The sequence below is a fragment of the Fusarium subglutinans genome (genome assembly GCF_013396075.1).
Source record: "Fusarium subglutinans strain NRRL 66333 chromosome Unknown NRRL66333_c0000034, whole genome shotgun sequence".
NCBI lineage: Eukaryota > Fungi > Ascomycota > Sordariomycetes > Hypocreales > Nectriaceae > Fusarium > Fusarium subglutinans.
In genome coordinates, this window is record NW_023502097.1 from 326,627 (window position 1) to 344,399 (window position 17,773).

General features: G+C 49.3%; 7 protein-coding genes across 7 annotated transcripts; 4 read left to right on the forward strand and 3 right to left on the reverse strand.

The window, feature by feature from the left end:
- Positions 1-1,459: 1,459 nt before the first annotated feature.
- Positions 1,460-5,941, forward strand: FSUBG_4002 (uncharacterized protein; the record flags this gene model as incomplete). Its single annotated transcript, XM_036681945.1, has 1 exon — positions 1,460-5,941. The coding sequence occupies one exon, from the start codon at positions 1,460-1,462 to the stop codon at positions 5,939-5,941; it is 4,482 nt and encodes a 1,493-aa protein (XP_036540560.1).
- Positions 5,942-6,274: 333 nt separating this feature from the next.
- On the reverse strand, positions 6,275-7,190 carry FSUBG_4003 (translin; the record flags this gene model as incomplete). Its single annotated transcript, XM_036681946.1, has 3 exons — positions 6,275-6,806; positions 6,862-6,958; positions 7,016-7,190. 3 exons carry the CDS (start codon positions 7,188-7,190, stop codon positions 6,275-6,277), a joined length of 804 nt encoding a protein of 267 aa, XP_036540561.1.
- A 2,426-nt stretch (positions 7,191-9,616) lies between these two features.
- On the forward strand, positions 9,617-11,786 carry FSUBG_4004 (tripeptidyl-peptidase 1 precursor; the record flags this gene model as incomplete). The annotated part of the gene is made up of 5 exons (XM_036681947.1): positions 9,617-10,372; positions 10,420-10,652; positions 10,703-11,284; positions 11,449-11,574; positions 11,627-11,786. 5 exons carry the CDS (start codon positions 9,617-9,619, stop codon positions 11,784-11,786), a joined length of 1,857 nt encoding a protein of 618 aa, XP_036540562.1.
- Positions 11,787-12,049: 263 nt separating this feature from the next.
- Positions 12,050-13,146, reverse strand: FSUBG_4005 (nitrogen metabolic regulation nmr; the record flags this gene model as incomplete). Its single annotated transcript, XM_036681948.1, has 3 exons — positions 12,050-12,127; positions 12,178-12,519; positions 12,571-13,146. The coding sequence occupies 3 exons, from the start codon at positions 13,144-13,146 to the stop codon at positions 12,050-12,052; spliced, it is 996 nt and encodes a 331-aa protein (XP_036540563.1).
- A 668-nt stretch (positions 13,147-13,814) lies between these two features.
- On the forward strand, positions 13,815-14,063 carry FSUBG_4006 (uncharacterized protein; the record flags this gene model as incomplete). The annotated part of the gene is made up of 1 exon (XM_036681949.1): positions 13,815-14,063. The coding sequence occupies one exon, from the start codon at positions 13,815-13,817 to the stop codon at positions 14,061-14,063; it is 249 nt and encodes an 82-aa protein (XP_036540564.1).
- A 291-nt stretch (positions 14,064-14,354) lies between these two features.
- On the forward strand, positions 14,355-14,615 carry FSUBG_4007 (uncharacterized protein; the record flags this gene model as incomplete). Its single annotated transcript, XM_036681950.1, has 1 exon — positions 14,355-14,615. The coding sequence occupies one exon, from the start codon at positions 14,355-14,357 to the stop codon at positions 14,613-14,615; it is 261 nt and encodes an 86-aa protein (XP_036540565.1).
- Positions 14,616-15,547: 932 nt separating this feature from the next.
- FSUBG_4008 (uncharacterized protein) lies at positions 15,548-17,159 on the reverse strand (the record flags this gene model as incomplete). The annotated part of the gene is made up of 2 exons (XM_036681951.1): positions 15,548-16,984; positions 17,043-17,159. 2 exons carry the CDS (start codon positions 17,157-17,159, stop codon positions 15,548-15,550), a joined length of 1,554 nt encoding a protein of 517 aa, XP_036540566.1.
- Between the last annotated feature and the right edge of the window lie 614 nt (positions 17,160-17,773).

Genomic DNA, 17,773 nt, shown 5'->3' on the forward strand with positions numbered 1-17,773 from the left:
TATGCCCAAACTTGACCCCATTCCTTTTCCACCCTGCACCAATCAACCTCTTTGCCTCTGTCGCGTCATTCGGCATGGCTCGGTCATACCGCCATCATGAACCAAAGCAGCAGCATTGTATCTGTGATTTCTCTATAACAATGGAACCAACCACCACTTGGACTCTCTGCAGCATTTAAATTGCGAGATGAAAAGATGGTTTGCCGTCGTGGAGACTTGCTTGGAGATAAAGCTCCTTAGCATCATCTTCTAGGGGCGAAGAGCTGTGGCGGTTGGGTAACCCAGAGAGGTCCAGGAGACGAAAACCAGGCATCTACAATCTGGCCAGTTTTCAGGCGAACGCGCACCTAAAAAAGCTGCGGCACGAGTATTTGATGATATAAAGAGCATTCATTCATTCATTCATTCATACAGAGTCAAAAAGGGCGTCATGGCTGTTGATCATCGTCTTTGCGACGTTGCAGGCGCCTGTCTTTTCAGGCGCTTGCTTGGGTACAGGGGCTGGAAATAACGCTGTCTTCAGCTCCAACTTCTGCTCAGCGGCACCCCAAGACAGCAACATCACAGGGACTACGCTACACTAAAATGCGGGTGCACACGCATCTGAAGGAAACAGTGGCTCCACCACCAAAGTCATTCCAGAATGCCACTACCTACTACCTATTTTCCAACAAAGCAATCTGAATTGCTTCAGAGATCAAATTATTGCGACAAAGCCAATTCTTTAACTTTGGTTCGAGTTTATCATTCTCGATCTTTTTTTCTCGAGTTTCTTTGTCGACGAGCCTGTCGCACTCAATTCTTTGTCCAACCTTTGATCAACCAGCCATACACCCTTCTAAACCAACGGCCTCTTAATGGAAGATGGATGGATGCTCTTCATCAACGCTCTCTACGCCTTAATCCTGCAGAAAACTCACGAGAATCCTTTTATACTATTCTTCACATCACTTACTACACTACTGACCTGCTATTTCCTGTTGCAGACTTTGCTGATGTTTTTTTTTTGCTTTCTCTAGACTTTCAGATTCATTCACCTTGTCCCATTCCCCAAGACCTCGACCCTTGTCCGTTCGTCCGTTTATCGACTAGCGTATTTCTATGGTGGGCCACCTGCAGCTGCCATAGCCGAAGGCCTCTCCCTAACAGCAAAATACTTGCATAAAGTCTCTCGTCAGCTTAATTTCTGTATGTCAGTACATTATTTCTCGCCTTTCAGATAGGGCAACGTCAACCCCTAGCCACACCCTCGCGTTGCACAAGGCTCAACTGACTGCCCTTACTCATTTCCTTCATAACGTCCTTCGCGTTTTTACATTCGCACCTCATCTTAAGGTAGCAATGTTTGCTAATACCATACAATAGCTCTTAAAGCTGTTCAGGATAATTGACCCTTGGTCTCCGTGGCCGTATTGCTGTTGTAGCAGCTGCCTCTTCTAAACACAGCATCTATCACAAGATGCAGTCTTGGTCAAACAATGGCCAAAACGGCGCCGATGAGACACAGCATCAATGGCACAATAACTATGCCTTTGCAGGCCAAAACGGCCAATTTGACCCTCATCAGCCTTGGTCACAGCCTGTGAGCGAGCAGGCTGCCTACTCACAACTTAATCCTCAAGATGCTTCCCCATCAAACTTTTTCGACTCTGACCAAAGTCACCCCTTCCTCTCAAACCCTCTGCATGGCTCTCCACAGGACCAAGCAAGCTACCACCCAAGCCATGACTCTCTCTCCATGAACCAACAATATCCACAACAGTCACAAGATGTAATGGAGACAGATTTTAGTGGAATTCATCCTGATATCTACGGTCAACACGGCAAAATAAACCTGGATAACGCCATGACTGGTATTGGACAACTATCAAGTCATCCTCATTCTACCAATTTCCCATATTCTATGGCACCACAAAATGAGTCATCCTTCGAACCTTCTATCCAGCAGCAGTTTTCTCAGCAGCATGTAATGCCACAAACAAGTAGGCAGCAGAGTCATACACCAGTGCAGCAATTTGACGGTATCTCGTCTGCCTATACCCCAGGCCATAACTTCAGTCGACCGCCACAGCCATCCCCGGTCCAGAATCAGCAACAGTACAACCAAGCTGCTTTTTCACCTCCAGTGAACGGCCAGACGCCTCAACCACGGCCGAATGAACAACTGAACTTCCAACAAGGCCATCCGCAAGCACGACAGCAACCTCAGCCTCAGCCTCAACCTCCTCAGCAACCTCCTCAGCAACCTCCTCAGCAACCCCCTAAGCCTCAACAGCAGATGCAACAAAACCAACCGCAACAAACACCACCACAGCCTCAGTTTGCCACTAAGCAACCTGTGGTCTATCCCCAGACCTCGCAGCCTCTGCCTGGTCAGAATTTCCAGCAATCGATACATCATCAGCAGCCACCCCACTTCATCAACAACGCCACATCACCACCCACAGCTAACACGCAATACATTTTGTCACAACCAGGCACGAATCAAGATACCGGGGCCCTTCAACCTGCGACGAACGAACCGCCTCCTAAGAAGAGGAAGCGGGCAGCGAAGACTGAAGTCAACACTCCTACCCCCACTCCGGAGCCCACTGCAACATATATCGACTCGCCTGTTGGGTCTCCTGCTGTGAAAAAGATTGATGACCTCGATGGCCTCTCAGCTCCTACGCCCACCCCCGAAGAAGCCCAGTTAATCAATCAATTTAATAAGCGCACTAAGGCCGCCCAAGCCAAGTTTCCTGCTATCAAAGGGCTTCCTCATTTGGTTCTTGAGGGAACAATTAAGCTTCCCGCACCTAAGAGCTATGATAAGCTTGCCCCTCTTGTGGCACTGCCACCCCGTAGCGGAAGACAGATGGTCCCCGAACTTGGTTACAGTCTTCCATGTGAAGTCCAGGGGCGTTTCACCAGCCAATACCGCCCCTCTCCAGACAAGGGTGGACTTGATGAGAGGCGCATGGAGGCCAAGGTGCTTTTGGATGACTTTGATCGTTCCATGAAGGGCTTAGGCAAACGGCGTCCCAAATACACGGAGTACCCGCATGCTTTCAAAGAGCAACTTAAATCTGATGAGGCTTCGAAGAACAAAGCCGAGAAAAAGGCAAAAAAAGATCTTGAGGAAGAGCGCGGTAAGCCCGTAAGTTATTCGGTACAGTCTTTCGTAGGTCCTATGGTTAACCATGTCCAGATCCGCGCAGCTACCCGCCCAACCGACCCTGCTGAAGCAGCTGCCTGGGATGCCATCGGGATGGTGCACATCGAGCAGTCTGTTGCACGTACCAATGCCCTGATTGCAACCCGTGTTCAACAAGCAGGCGAGTATTTCATCAAACTTCGCAGCGAAATGAACCGTGCCAAGCAGGATCTCGACCAAGCTATCAAGGACAAGAAGCCGGAAGGTGTGATTGCAAAGGACCGACAGGACTTTGACCAAAAGAAAGAAATACTCTACCGAGCTTTGGATGCCACTATTGAGCATGCAGATGATGCGGTATTGGATAACCTCGGCGGCCACCAAAAGCTAGTTTTAAGTTTGGTAAATGCACTGATCATGTGTATCAAAGCGAGTGACTTTTCGGGAAAGCTCCCTAAGATTGTCCTTGAGATGTTTACACATTTTCCTATGACGAAAAAGATCGCTGAGACAACGAACTTTGAAACAGTGAGGAAACGGTTTGCCGACAAGGGAGACTCGGAGGTCAAAGAACTTGTATCAGAAATTACAGTCAAAGTCAAGAAGCTCAAGGCCAGTGAGCCCGAAAGCACAGGCTATCAAGGCACTTCAGCGTCCAGCAGAGCAAAGGCTAAACCGGGGACGGAGCCTTCAGCCAAACGTGGGCGAGACGAGGAGGCTGAAACAAGAACGGTTAAAAAGATTGCAGTAGAATCTAGCGGCAATGCTCTTAGCAGGAAACTTGCCCAGCCCAAGATTCAACTTCAATCAGCATCCAAAACCAGTGCAGCGAAGGCAGCAGCAGCTTCTATCCTGCCTGGCAAACCCAGACCAGTAGCCAAACCTGCACCAAAGCCTGAATCAAAAGCAGACGTGAAGGTCATAAGTGACGACAAGATAAAAGCAGAAGCGAAGCCACCACGAAACGAGACGAAACCACCGGCACCTCGAAATGGGACTACAACCGCTCCGACCTCAAGCTCAGCCAGCGCCCTTTCCGGCATTGCTTCGCTCTTGGACTCGATCAATGCACCAAAAGCCGAGGCTCCTGTTGCACCGAAGGAGACAAATGGGTCTGAAACCTCTGAATCACCTGAAGAGAAGGCTAAGCGTCTTCGGAAAGAGGCTCGCCGTAAGCTTCGAGTCAGCTGGAAGCCTGAAACTGAGCTTGTTCAGATCAGAATCTTCCAGAAGGAAGATGCTGAGGACGAAGGACGAGAGTCGAACATGACCCGAGATGCCGGCGACGACCGATCTGAGGGAATGGTACTCAAACAACGTGCGAACGTAGAGGAAGAAGAGGATGACGAAGACGTTCCTTATCAACCTTGGATGGGACCTGTCGCAATCGACTTCTCTAGGCTGCCAACAGACGTCCGAAACAAGAGCTTTGTTACCCGAGGCGGAAATGTCACCTTTACAACAGATGAACAGCAGCGCATTGCGGATAGGGAGCAACGGGAGCTCGTGGCTATCTACACTGACCCCGATGACATACCGCCCTCACCCAAGTCACCGATACTCGAGGCTGCCAAACCTGATCAACAGAAGACACAATATCTGCCCGATGATTCAAAGTTCCAAGAGATCCAGCTTCGATGGCGCGATGAGCAGCAAATGGGATCTGATGGAGCACTCTACACAGCCCTACAACGCATCGAGGCGAAGAACAATCCAGCAACTCGTCTCGATTCGATTCTGGGCAACCTTCGAGGTGTCGCTTCGGTGGCCCGCACATCTCCTCCACATGCCTCTCACTCACAGCCCCATCCGGCCTTGGCTAATGACACTCTACCTCTTATCGCTGGCCGTGCCGTGTTGGAACAGGTCGTTGCGTTGCTCAAATCCGACAAGGTTAAGAGCTGGCGAGACTCGAACCCAATCACGAACGATGTCTGGCGTGCCTTCCATTACTCTGACATGCCTACTCGCCTTTGTGGAGGTGCCATTGAAGGTGTGGCCAAGTCTCTCTCAGGCATGCCATTTCCCAGCAATTCGCCTCCAGAATGGATTCTCCACGATCAAGAGAAGGTCCGCGAGTGGCAAATGGGGCACAACAAAGAACTGGTATCCCGGCAGAAAAGAGCAGACGAAGAACGTGCGCGCGCAGAAGCAGAGGCCAACGCCTTGCACGCAGCAGCTGTCGGTGCTTCTTCTGGCCAAGCCCCAGCTAATCCTCAGGACTGGGCGGCCTATTATGCTCAGCAACAACAGGCTTATGCGCCTTACATGGCTTTGCTGCAGCAAATCCAGCCCCAGCCCCAGCCCCAGCCCCAGACGACACCTGCACCTGTGCAGCAGCAGCCGCAAATTCCTGATACCCAGCTCCAGTCTATCCTGGCCGCTATCAACCAGCCGTCGCAGGCCTCAGGCCAAACCTCGACCGCGACCCCAAATGTCGCTTCATATCTCAACCCCAACGATCCATCATATCAGCAGTACATGATGCTCACCCAAATGGCACAAGGACAGCAAGTCCCGCCTCCGCCTCCACCACCCACAGCGGAACGAGAATGGGATAGAGACAGAGCATACAGCCGAGATAGAGACCAAGATCGAGGTTGGGACCGTGAACGGACGTATGACCGCGACCGTGATGACCATCACGGTGGTAGAGGAGGTGATGGAAAAGACGGAAGGAAAAAGAAGCCTACTCTACCACCACACAAGCCTGCTAACAAAGCACTCATTGGCACCAAGCCTTGTACTTTCTGGCAGCAGGGCAAGTGTGCTAGAGGAGACAAGTGTACATTCCGACACGACTAACGATGAGCTATATAAAGCTTGTTTACTATATTGAACCTGGCTTGGAGTTTAGAAGTGGGATATATCATGGTGTATTTTTAATGTAACCAAAAATTAGCATCAGCCAAGGTCAATCGGGGATCAAGACATTGAATTTCCTACATCATGTACCTGAGGGCGTGAGAAGCGCCATTACAAGAAGAATAAAGACATTTCATATTTCCAGTCGTTTACATAACTGTGATTCTAATTTTAACTGTACAAGGATGGGCCTGATAACTACGGATGTTTGTATCATTGATATATGCTCTCAGCTTTTAGATGTCGGATATTCAACCTGTATCAACGAACGACCTACTCGGCAGCAGCCATCTCCGTGTCACCCTCTCCAGCCCTTTTGACCAATCCACGCAGGCTCAGGTCATAGACAACATCCTCGACCCTCTTGACGTCATACTTGACAGCATCTGCTCGCTTGCGGAGAATGTCGTTCTTGAGGTTGAGAAGCTGGAACCCAGCGAAGAGATCCTTGATGAACCCGCTAATAACGAGAGGAAGCTCGAAGTCTCCGAGGGTGACAGCGTTGGGAGCCAGACGGGCAAGCTCGTTGGTGAGGTCAGTCAGAGATAGGAGATACTCCTCGATGGTGAAGTGGAAGGCATCGCGGTCCTTGAGGTTTGTGGGCACTGGGGGCATGTTAGCGTCAAGGTTTCTAGTTAGTTTGGAGATGGCTCGCGAACCCTGGAAGACCTCGCCAACTTGCTCGAGAGTGAGAAGGCGACCGAGAGAAGCAGGCTGGGCATCAGAGCCTAGACCGCCGAGCCAGGCAGTGTAGACAGCGGTGCCGATAGCATTTTGAACGGTTCTCGCCCACTTGCTGTTGTATCTATCGCCGAATCAGATTTTGTTTGACGCTTTTTGACATGGCTGCGAGGACGTACTTGTAGTATGGATGCTTGCTAGCCACCTCATTCAGCTCCTTCACAATAGTGACCTCTTCCTTGATAGCATCCTCAACCTGTGACACAAGCGCAGGGTCTGTATTTTCTTTAATCAGCTTCGCGCATCACGAATTGGGACACGGGAAAGACTGACAGCGAGCGCGCGGCGTTGAGTGGACGCGAGAGAGAAGACCTTGAGCGGTGGCAACGGCGCGCTCGAGACGCTGGATAATCTGGGTGAGGTTATCACGAACGGCGGTCTCTTCATCGAGCTTCTCCTGGAGGTGGGAGAAGATGGAGGGATCGAGCAGAGGAGTCTCGGAGGACATGACGGCGGTTTGAGGGAGGATGAATGAGGCTCTGCGGATGAGGCTCTGGAGAAGATGGAGATTGGAGCTACGCTAGTCGTCGATTGTTTATTCAGATGACGGGCGATAGGTATTTGCCCAGCACGAGGTTTGTGATGATCACGAAAGGAATCTACTACAACGTGGAAATGGAGGTGCCGAGGCATATCATTTAAGTATCTAGGCTACAATCACTTTAATTCAGTCATCGACATCACACATCACAACAAGATCCAGAAGATGGGAGAGTTCTTCCTCACTGCCCAGGCAAGCCCGAGCAAGCAACGAAAAACAAAGAGCTCAAAAAGTGCATTCGCGTCACCTGGAGGCAGTGTAATACCAGGGACACTGTGGGCGGAATCATGTGCAAGCACAGCGGAGACCACCCGAGTTTCAAAAATAGGAATAATCACGATTGATGTCCTTAGACATCTTTCAGAGATTAAACTGAAAAGAACAGATACTACACTTGATCTAAGCCAAAAGGCAAAGAGAGCTAAGGAGGAAAGAAGAAAGGAAAAGCGTAGCTTGGAGGGCCAGGGCGAGATTATATACTGGATCTGAAGGCGGTGAGGCAGTGAGTGATCTGAAGAGTGGCAGAACTTGAGCCAATGAAAAGTCAGGATCTAGCAGGCTGAGAGTGCTGCCTGTTGATTCACAGTCGGTTGGGGCGCTCCACCGAGAGTTGAGCGCGCAGGCAGAAAAGCTTCGTGTGAAGGCCTGAGGCTGCATGTACTTTGCGAATGCTACCTAAGAACCGAATTGCATGGTGACACCAGAAGAAGCTTCTGTGAAGCTGAGACGAGCGCTCATCTAAGAAGTGTATATCGGCATTACACAAATACCTAAGGGAGCAACCTATTGACAAACTAGCTCCCGCACTTACTGAAGTGTACTCGTTGCAAGCCTTCTCCGAATCAAAGTATGAAGAACATAGACACAAACCAAAACTTTACGATGAAACCGCATTTCATGACCTCGTCTCCCCCATAAGAATCCACTAATGTCGGCTCATGTCAAAACCCAATTTTCCAGCCAAGGCGAAGCTCGTTCCGTCCATTCGAACTTCCTTTACTGAGATGTTGCCCTGATGCAGCTTGCTTGCCCCAAGCTTCGAGTTATGCTTCCTCCACACCACAACCAATATTCACATCCTGACCACTAGAGATAACTTTCATGTTCACGATCTGCAACCTTGGCAAAGGTCCAAATGTGCTCCGAGTTCCAATGCTTGCCAAGCTTCAACGCCGACTGTTGGTGGTGCTCATGGAATGCCCATCGTGTGTTGCGCCGTTCCGAGAACTTCTCATTAGAAAACCGGCCAGTCCGATACATGCATGCCTAGCTTCCCCAATAGTCTCTGATATTGAATACTATCTGCTATACTTCATGTATTCTCGAAACGGATGGTCTGAAGACTCCCGATGCGGCCCGCGGGTGGGTTTCTGGCCTGAGACACCGTTGGCTCTAAAAGCGATCAACCAGCGCATTCCGATATTTGGGTCGCGTCATTGGTCTTTGCCCTCAGCTAATGGTTTAGCTTTGACGAAAGCATGGATAGCAAATGTCAAGCACCTAAGGACCAACAGGCGAAACATTGGTCAACTGATGGTCTTCTTCAAGCTGGAAGACACCCAATGGCCGACTTATAGCTTGAAGCTTGGACAGTATTTGACCAGAGAAACGCGAAGAGAGGCGCAAAGACCACCGTTTTTGCTTGTGAGCACCTCATGTAAGGAATGAAAGACACGAGGTCAAGGTTTGCTCACATATTCGCATTACCTTCGATTCGACCTGACGAGACTTCCAAACTCGAAGTCGTTATCTTTTGATAGGGGATGCAAACTTGCCAGCGTGAGTCCTACCATGTGTGAATGTCCAGTGTTTGTCTGTAGTACAGGCTTCTCCCGCGCTTCTAGAATAGATGGTTCACCAGTTCCATGGCTGAGGGTTGTCAGCACCTCCCTCAAGCGCCGTGCTTCCTGATATGGCAAATGAGGTTCCGCCTGAAGAAAGGGAAACAACCTTTCAGAGATTAAAGGGCTATTTGGGAAGGAGTAATACCCAGGACCCGCTCTGTCGGAATGGTTGTGAAGGATTGTGCTGCTGCTGGTTGGTGGTACCTGCCATGAACAATATGAAGTGGCTTAGTATTGTTCTTCAGCGCCCACCTCCAGAATGGGAATATGAAGAATAGCCACAACTCCAACACCAACATCCTCACAATTGAAGCTGTGATATATGATTCATATCTTGACTTTGATGTCATAATATGATATCCAAATTCGATATAAAAATAATCAGTTCCCTCCGATGATTGAACATCTCAGCAAGTTCTCAAACTCAACTTGACGAGCAAACCTGCAATCTTCATATCGACATCTCTTTACAATTCAATCTCTGTCACCATGTTGGTGACTAAGTCTCTCAAGGTCTGGGGCTTACTCTTTAGTGCCACCTCTGTTCTGGCAAGCCCAATTGTCCTCGAATCTCTGGATGAGACCCCTGCCGACTGGCAGGAATCCGACTCACCAGACCCTGATCAGATCATTGACTTCTCTATTGGCCTCCAGCCTGAAGATAGCCAGCTGCTTGATACTGCTCTCTATGGAGTCTCAGATCCCGACCATCCCAATTACGGCAAATATCTCTCTCGAGAATCTGCCAAAGCACTCCTTAATCCATCTGAAGAAGCTACCGAGTCCGTCAAGCGTTGGCTTACAGATGCCGGAATCCCTGAGCATCATGTCCGTGACGAGGGCGAATGGCTCCATGTGCGCACGACTGTCAGTCAAGCCGAAGGCATGTTGAGCACTCGCTTCTCTGTCTTTGCTCGCGACAATGAACGAATTGTCAGAACCAGAGAGTACTCAGTTCCTCATGAGATCGTCCAGCATGTTGCAACCATTCAGCCCACCACATTCTTCCCTGTCTTTAATAGCGAAGGGAATGTTGAGGGACCTGGGCTTCGACTCAGGAAGCGAGATGACAAGTACGGAAAGAAGCCGCCGAAAGATGGTAACAATGGCGGCCCGGGACCTATCAACTTAGAGAAGTGCAAGACGGAACTGACGCCTGCCTGTATTCGAGAGATCTATAAGATGCCAAAGAACTATCCAAAGGCGGAGAAGGGCTCCTTATATACAGTCGTCAGCTTCCTCAACGTAAGTATACTTGGCGTCTTGGTAAGCTCTTTACTAATGGGTGTTAGATGACTGCTCAAAACGCACAGCTTCAAGAGTTCTTCCGACGCTTTGCCCCTGACCTCGAGGGCGTCACTTTCCGCAATGCATCTGCAGCAGGTGGAGAGAACCCACAGAGTGCCAGAATTCGAAGCAACGAAGGGAATTTGAACACCCAGTATGCCATCTCCTTGGCCCACCAAGTCCCAGTAGAACACCTTACTGTCGGAGGCTTCAATTACGACTTCAATCCAGATTTGGAGTGAGTATCTTTGGGATCATTTAAATAGGAAGCGCTAACTGATATCACAGCTTGCTCAAAGTACCTGGAGACTTCACTCGATCTATTGAGAATTGGCTCGGATTGGCGGAGTATCTCTTGAACCTACCAGACAAGAAGCTCCCACAAGTTGTTTCTATTTCATGGGGTAACTACGAGCAACATATCCCCAAGACATATGCTCGACAGGTTTGCAACAAATTTGGTCAGATCGGCACACGTGGTGTCTCAATCCTAGTTGCAGCTGGCAATTTCGGCGTTGGTGTCTCATGCCAGTCAAATGATGGAAAGAACACTACGAAGTTCCTCCCGACTTGGCCCAGCGTCTGCCCATATGTGACGTCTGTTGGCGGCACAGAGAGCAACAGCCCCGAAAGGGCTTGGTTGGATACTGAGTATGATCAATCTGGCGGCGGCGGCTTCTCAGATCTCTTCTCCCGCCCGGCGTACCAGGATAAGGTCGTGAAAGACTATCTGAAGAAGAATGAGCAGAAATGGAAGCCATGGAAGAACTATATCAACAAGGACGGAAGAGCGTTCCCCGATGTTTCTGCTCTCGCAAGTGGCCATCAAGTTATGGTTAACGGTCAACAATTCACTGCAGGTGGAACCAGGTAAGTTATGTGTTCTTTGGGGAGTAAGAAAACATCGGACCTCGATCGCAGTAAAAGGTATCCTAAGCTTATGCCAAGTTACCTAAGTCTTGTCAATTTGGATCGAGGCTCCGAGTTTTCTTTCCTCCTCTGCCTAGCCAACGTAGCTGACACAATGACTCTAGTGCGGCAACCCCTACAGTTGGTGCGATCATTGCTTTGCTCAACAACGAAAGGTTCAAGAAGGGCAAGTCTGCGATGGGATTCCTGAACCCCTGGCTCTACAAAACAGGCCAGGCAGGATTTACCGAGTAAGTATCCGAATAGTTGGCGTCGTTGAAGAGTCGCTAACCCAACCTCTAGCATCTTGGAAGGAAAGACGTCAGGCTGCCCCGGTGTCAGTCTGGAAGGGTTCCCTTCCCCCGAAATTCCCAATGCGGGATGGGATGCCGTCAAGGGGTGGGATCCCGCTACTGGCTTCGGAACTCCGCGATTTGACAAGTTGAAGAAGCTTGTCACTTAGGAAGAGCGGGCTACTAAGAAGGATAACGGATTGTCCAAGAAGCGGCCGGAGGTAGGAACTGATTGTAGCGATATGCTCTAAGGAAGTGATGCGAGGTGGCTACAATGTAGAAGAGGAGGTCAAGGTGTATACATAATTCGATTCTAGCTAATCTCTAAGAGATATAACGTAGACAACAAGAACATTTTGCGACAACTATATCCACACGCCATCTTCTGTAGTGATCGCAGCAGTATTTAGCAAATACCTTTCAGGGACTTCTCTTAAGATCCAAAGACCTTGGACCAGTCCTGCTTCTTGAAGTATTCTTCAGCAGTGCTAAGCTTTGGTGCAAACTTGAGCTAAACTGGAGTTAGTGATAGCGTGAGAGTAAAAGCAATAATGAACTTACATCGCGAGGATGAACCACAGTTGGGTCATCTCGACCCTCGTAGCCAAATTCATTAAAATAGGAAAAACAGTCAATCATCTCGCCCAACAACTCGTCGGATATACCGGGGGGAATGGCATTGTCGTCCTTGATGGCCTTTGACGGGATACCAGTGGCCTTTGTGAAGGCAGCAGCGATGTCGTTGGCGGATAGCCATTCTCTGTAGGCGATGAGGTTGTGGCCTGCAGGTTCATCGATGATGAGTGACTTGACAAAGGGACCGGTATCCTCTTCAGGAGCGATGTAGGGGAACTTTGTTTCGACGTCCAGAGTTGAAACGAACTGAGCGACTCCATCGGCGTCCTATACATACTTTAGCTGGGTTCGCTTACTGTGAAGGAATCATTGACTGACCTTGAAAGGTTGGTTCAGCGGCAAGAGAAAGAAGTTGCTTAGAAAAAGTCCAGCTTGGTAGACACTTGTCTTGGCCCACAGATCAGGGTGCTCCTTTTGAGCATACTCCGTCGCACGAGCCTTACCATCGAAGTGGTAAACACGAGTATATTTACCCTTTGACCACTTCCCCGAGTGAGACAAAGACGAGAGAATAAAGCGTTCGAGCGTGGGAACTTTAGCGGCGATGTCAATGACATTCTTCAGCTGCTGTTCTTCATGCTGAGCGGCCCAGTCATTGAGGGCCTGACCAGGCTTAGTCTTGGATCTGTTGGACTCGTTATAATAGAGACCCCAGAAGTCGCTGACAGCGAAGATAGCGTGAGCGCCCTCAAATGCTGCCTCCAAAGAAGAAGGTTCGTCGAGATCTGCTTGGACGACTTCAGCGCCCTTGGAAGATAGAGCTTTGGCTTTGGCGCTGGAGGTGTTGCGGGTGAGGGCGCGGACCTTCCAGCCTGGTTCGGAGAGGAAGACTTGGGCGACGGAACCACCTTGATTGCCTGTGGCTCCGAGAATAACGATGAGCTTGGAAGACATTGCTGAAGTTGAGAGAGAGAGAGAGAGAGAGAGAGAGAGAGAGAGTTGAAGTGAGGTGAATAGAATGCTGTTGAGTGAAGTTGATGAGTGCTGTCCAAGTCGAGGGAAGACCTCCTTATATACCCAATCTCATGACACTGACTGCATCTCTGCTTTATCAGCATGAACAGAGTCGCTTGCTGTCGCCATCAATTGTCATGTCGTTATTGAAGTTGCTGGCAGCGGATGCCGCTCTTGGCCCCATAATTGTCCGCTCTGCCGCTCCGAGTGTGGGTCCGGAGCCGGCGCAATAAACTCAATCTCATTATCGTTTTCGAATGACGGAGGAACTAGGCTCCGACTCTCCAGTTCTTTTTCGTGGGCGATTTACTGTGATTGCTACGGAGTATGGGGAGTGGTTGTCTGCAGTGATGTTCACCTGATCCATGGCATTCATCTAGCCTACCTATAGACTCTGTCACTCTGGCCCTCGATGATTTGGGCAGTGAATATGGCATCGCGCAATGGTTAATCACGGTCTCTTGAAGTTGGATATAAAAAGGAACGTAATGACCAACTTTCCACCAATACAGCAATTATCTCCCGCCAATAGATTTAGCTAAGCAGCACAGAATAATACGAATAACTATCTTGTTATAAGAAGGTAGACAGCCAAAAGAAGTTACAACATGGCACACGAATACAAAAAGACCTTCGACCCCAAACTTCCAATTTACAAGCACGATATTCCAAGGAAGTTGGTGAAAGGCGATACAGAGCTTAATCAAGCACTCATCGACATCTTCGGAGCTTGGGACTTTAAATTCGTCAATCGCTATGACGCAACAAAGGAAATGATCACAGTCGAAACAAACGATGATACGTCGATGGACTTGAAGAAGAAACTGCAAGAGAAGGGAGCTCTGGAGCAAGACTAGCCTTGTTGATAGTGAGAATGGAATAAATTCGCTTGATTCAGCAGTGAAGCTGAGACGATGGATGTCTTGCTTGTATAGATCCGTGGTTCGTGAATTGATCACCATCAAGGCATATAGTCATACAGTAACAGCTAGGAATGACTATGACTTGATCTGTATCGAGTGTATCATACGAGATTCAGTGTGCCTTGAATTAAGTATAAATACCGCGTTGGCTGTATATACAGCCTTCTACCTTACCAATCTTAACCAAAATACTAGACCATCAAACTTGAAACAAACACTATCGCCATGGCCCCCGAGTACGAAACAACCTTTAGCCGCACTCTTCCCTTCACGACCCACTTGATACCCCAAGAGCTGGTAAAGAATGAACAAGAGTTCTACAAAGCTCTCTGCGACAAATTCGGCGCTTGGACATGGGCATGCGAGAAGAAAGAGGGCAAGTATGTAGTTGAAACAAACAAGGAGGCGCCGGCAGACTTGAAGAAGTACCTACAGGAGAAGGGCGTCTTGAAGGGCGATGAGCACCTGGTTCAGGCCACCTCTTGATTCAGATCAGATCAAGCATGAGGGTCAGGGCGGAGACAATAGAGAGTCTGTGCCACTGATTCTTAATGTAACAATTCATCTATTGCTGGTGTTTTGCTTGTCTCACTGTGAATGACGTGGACAGAAGCGGACTCGAGCGGCCCTTGTCCGCTCCCACTTCCCGTTCTCGTTCCGGGCCGCTCTCGCAAGATGAAGCGGACGTCTTTCTCTTACCTGTAGGTACAAGCACTCCCATAAGAAGCCACTTCCATTAAGCCACTCTCCTATGCCACTATTTGATATGAGATCGCGCCGATAGACTTTTGATCCTGTATCAACGAACAGAACATGGGTCTGTCCACAATGTTACCTATACTCGAATAGCATCATATCTTATTGGGGTTTTCGTATCCACCCCCGCGTCTCCTATGGCTATATCATATAGGCATTATCATATTTGCCAACCTTTATGATCGAGATGTTGCATCATAGCTCCCAGACTGAGGCGCAAGCCGTCACAGACGTCTGCTGATGAGCTGACTTACACGGACAAGTCGGAGATCAGACGTCCGCTCCAGTAATTAGACAATTCGGTTTGACGTGAAAATTTGTTAAAGGAATATTGCAAGGTACAGAGTAGCACCCAGCGATAGACCCCAAGAGAAATGTAAGGCTACTTGTTCACGGGACAGGTATACTGACGAGTCACTCACTTGTTTACATTCAGAGGCATATAGCGAATGTTGAGCCACGATATACATTGCAGAGATTCGTCAAGTCAATAGTGGTATATTCTTAACCAGGTTTCCTGATTCCTCCAGGATATAAGAAAAATAAGTAATAAAAAACATTGAAGCCGTGTAGTGTTATACAGTAGGTAATCCCAATGTGCCCTGATCCTTTATGCCAATACACCTTTGCGCCGTTAACCAACCTCATTACAATTTCAAATTTTAGTGTCGAGGCTCAAGAATGTCTAAATAATCGCCGCATAGGGTCGAAAAGGAAATGTATGTCTCGTTCTTGAAGTCTGTCAAGACACCACCAAGTTGATCCTCTGGTGCCCCCGAATCGGGATATACTGTTTTGTAAATCCACTTGCGTCCGTCAATGAGCTTCTCGGTGATGGGTTCATCTTGCCTGGTGGCTTTGAAGCCAGCCTGCAACAGAGGCATGGCGTAGGGGTGGAACCAGTACTTCTTGAAGTCGGAGATGAGGTTTCGCTTGCTGCACGTGGCGTGGTAGAAGCCGAAAATGCTGCGTGTAGCGACGTTTGTGTCGAGATCCAGGCTGCCTACCCAGTCACGGGCGGACATTGTGGCCAGCTCGGCGGGCAGAGATTTGAACACCTTGATGAGAGAATGGTAGACGTTGGTTGGCATCTGGATACGATAGGGCTTGAAGTTCTTCCCCACGTCGTAGACATCCTTGGACATGGTCGCCGTGTTGTCCGAGTTGTTGTAGTTGAGCTTGTTCATCCATCTATGGGCGAAACATCCAGTCTGCACGAAATCCGACTCAAAATCGATAGCGGCATGATACTCGGTGATGCTCTTCGTTTCGATAGTGGTGGCATTGTCGCCCATGCTGGCCATTATGTACTCATTCTCAATCTGCTCAGCGCGCGAGAGCTCCTGGCGCGCATAAAGTCTGGCGAGGTAGATCTGATCCGACGTCTTGTATTTAAAGTTGGGGTCGAAAGTCTCCTCCAAACTGGCGATACCAGCGTTGATAAAGTTGCGCAAATCCCCGACAGGTCCAATGACACTTCCTGAATTAAAGTACTTGGCGTCACGATATGTGACATCACCGCCGCCAGTCTTGGGACCATAGACGTTACCAGGGAGATGGGACCCGGGGATCTTGGTGCACTGGGCCTCGTGTAGGGCTGGCCAACACATCTTGTCGGCACCCCAGAATAGAGTTTGCTTTAGTCCGCGTTTGTGGGCTTCTTCAACGGTTATGCCAAAACGGTCAGCCAACCGGCGGTCGGCATCAGCAGCAACCTTAAAGTAGCGCTCTATGACAACCTCCACGGGCAGCTGGGCCATAACATCGTATCCATCGCCGAAGAACACGAGGTCGTCATCGTCACCACCCTGGGGGAGTTCGTCGAGGTACTTCTTGATCGAGTACAGCTTAGCTGTATGGGCGGTGGAGGCGTTGTATTTACCCTCACCCTTCCAGCCAACCATGTACGGGGCGGGATATCGGTTTACAAGGGCGGAGGTGACGATGGCGCAGAACATATCATTCGGGTTCGAGGCGGGCAGCAGGAAATGCAGCTGCGACGTCTTGACGACCTTCTTCTTTGGCTTCGACGGCGCATGGACCGATGGTGAGGCCCCGGTCGATTTGGATCCAGACGATAACCCATGTGAAGGTGTCCACTGCGGAAGTGTCAGTTTACGATGCAGCAAATGAGGGCGAGGCCTAGACGGAACCCACGGCATCGGTATAAAGATAATAAGTCTCAAAAAGGATAAAAAAGACCAATACGCATGCAGCCACCATCGCCGTTCGGCGGTATGGGGACGTTTTTTCCGACATGGCAGCGATGGCCATCTTTTTTACTCTAAACAAGAAGCGAATGAATGAATGACTGAATGAATGAATGAATGATGCAAGAAACGAGGGACCCGGGAGACTTAAAACATTGTGCTAAGTCAGAATCTCCCCAGGTAAATATAGATAAAGATAGGGGTTGCGTGTTAAACTTGATCAGGGAGAGAAATCGATAGTACGCTACGTAGTAAGGGGGATGGCGTACGATACCCCACTTGTCCAATTTCAGATCTGATGTAAGCTCAAAGATTCGCTGCGCAGCGGTCTTTGGCTCTTGTCAGCGTGCCATGGCGTCCTTAGCACGCCCGCTGGCGTCTTTTTTTTTAGTGCAGCCGTTACAGGCACAGGGTCTTTAATATCTCACGTGATGATAATAGCGTGAACGAAGGAGATTCTTGACGACTTTGACGAGAGTTCAATTGATACGAAACTTCAGCCCTGTTTTGACGTTACAGTTACACTCTAATTTATAGCCCTGTTAGGGTCCCGCACCCTGTAGCATCGACCCTATATGCCGATCAATCCTGGAACGAGATTGCTGAGGCTAGTGAGGCTGTCTATTCCTTCGAGTTTCAGATTCTTCCTTCCCTTTTCATATTGGCCCTGGACCCCAC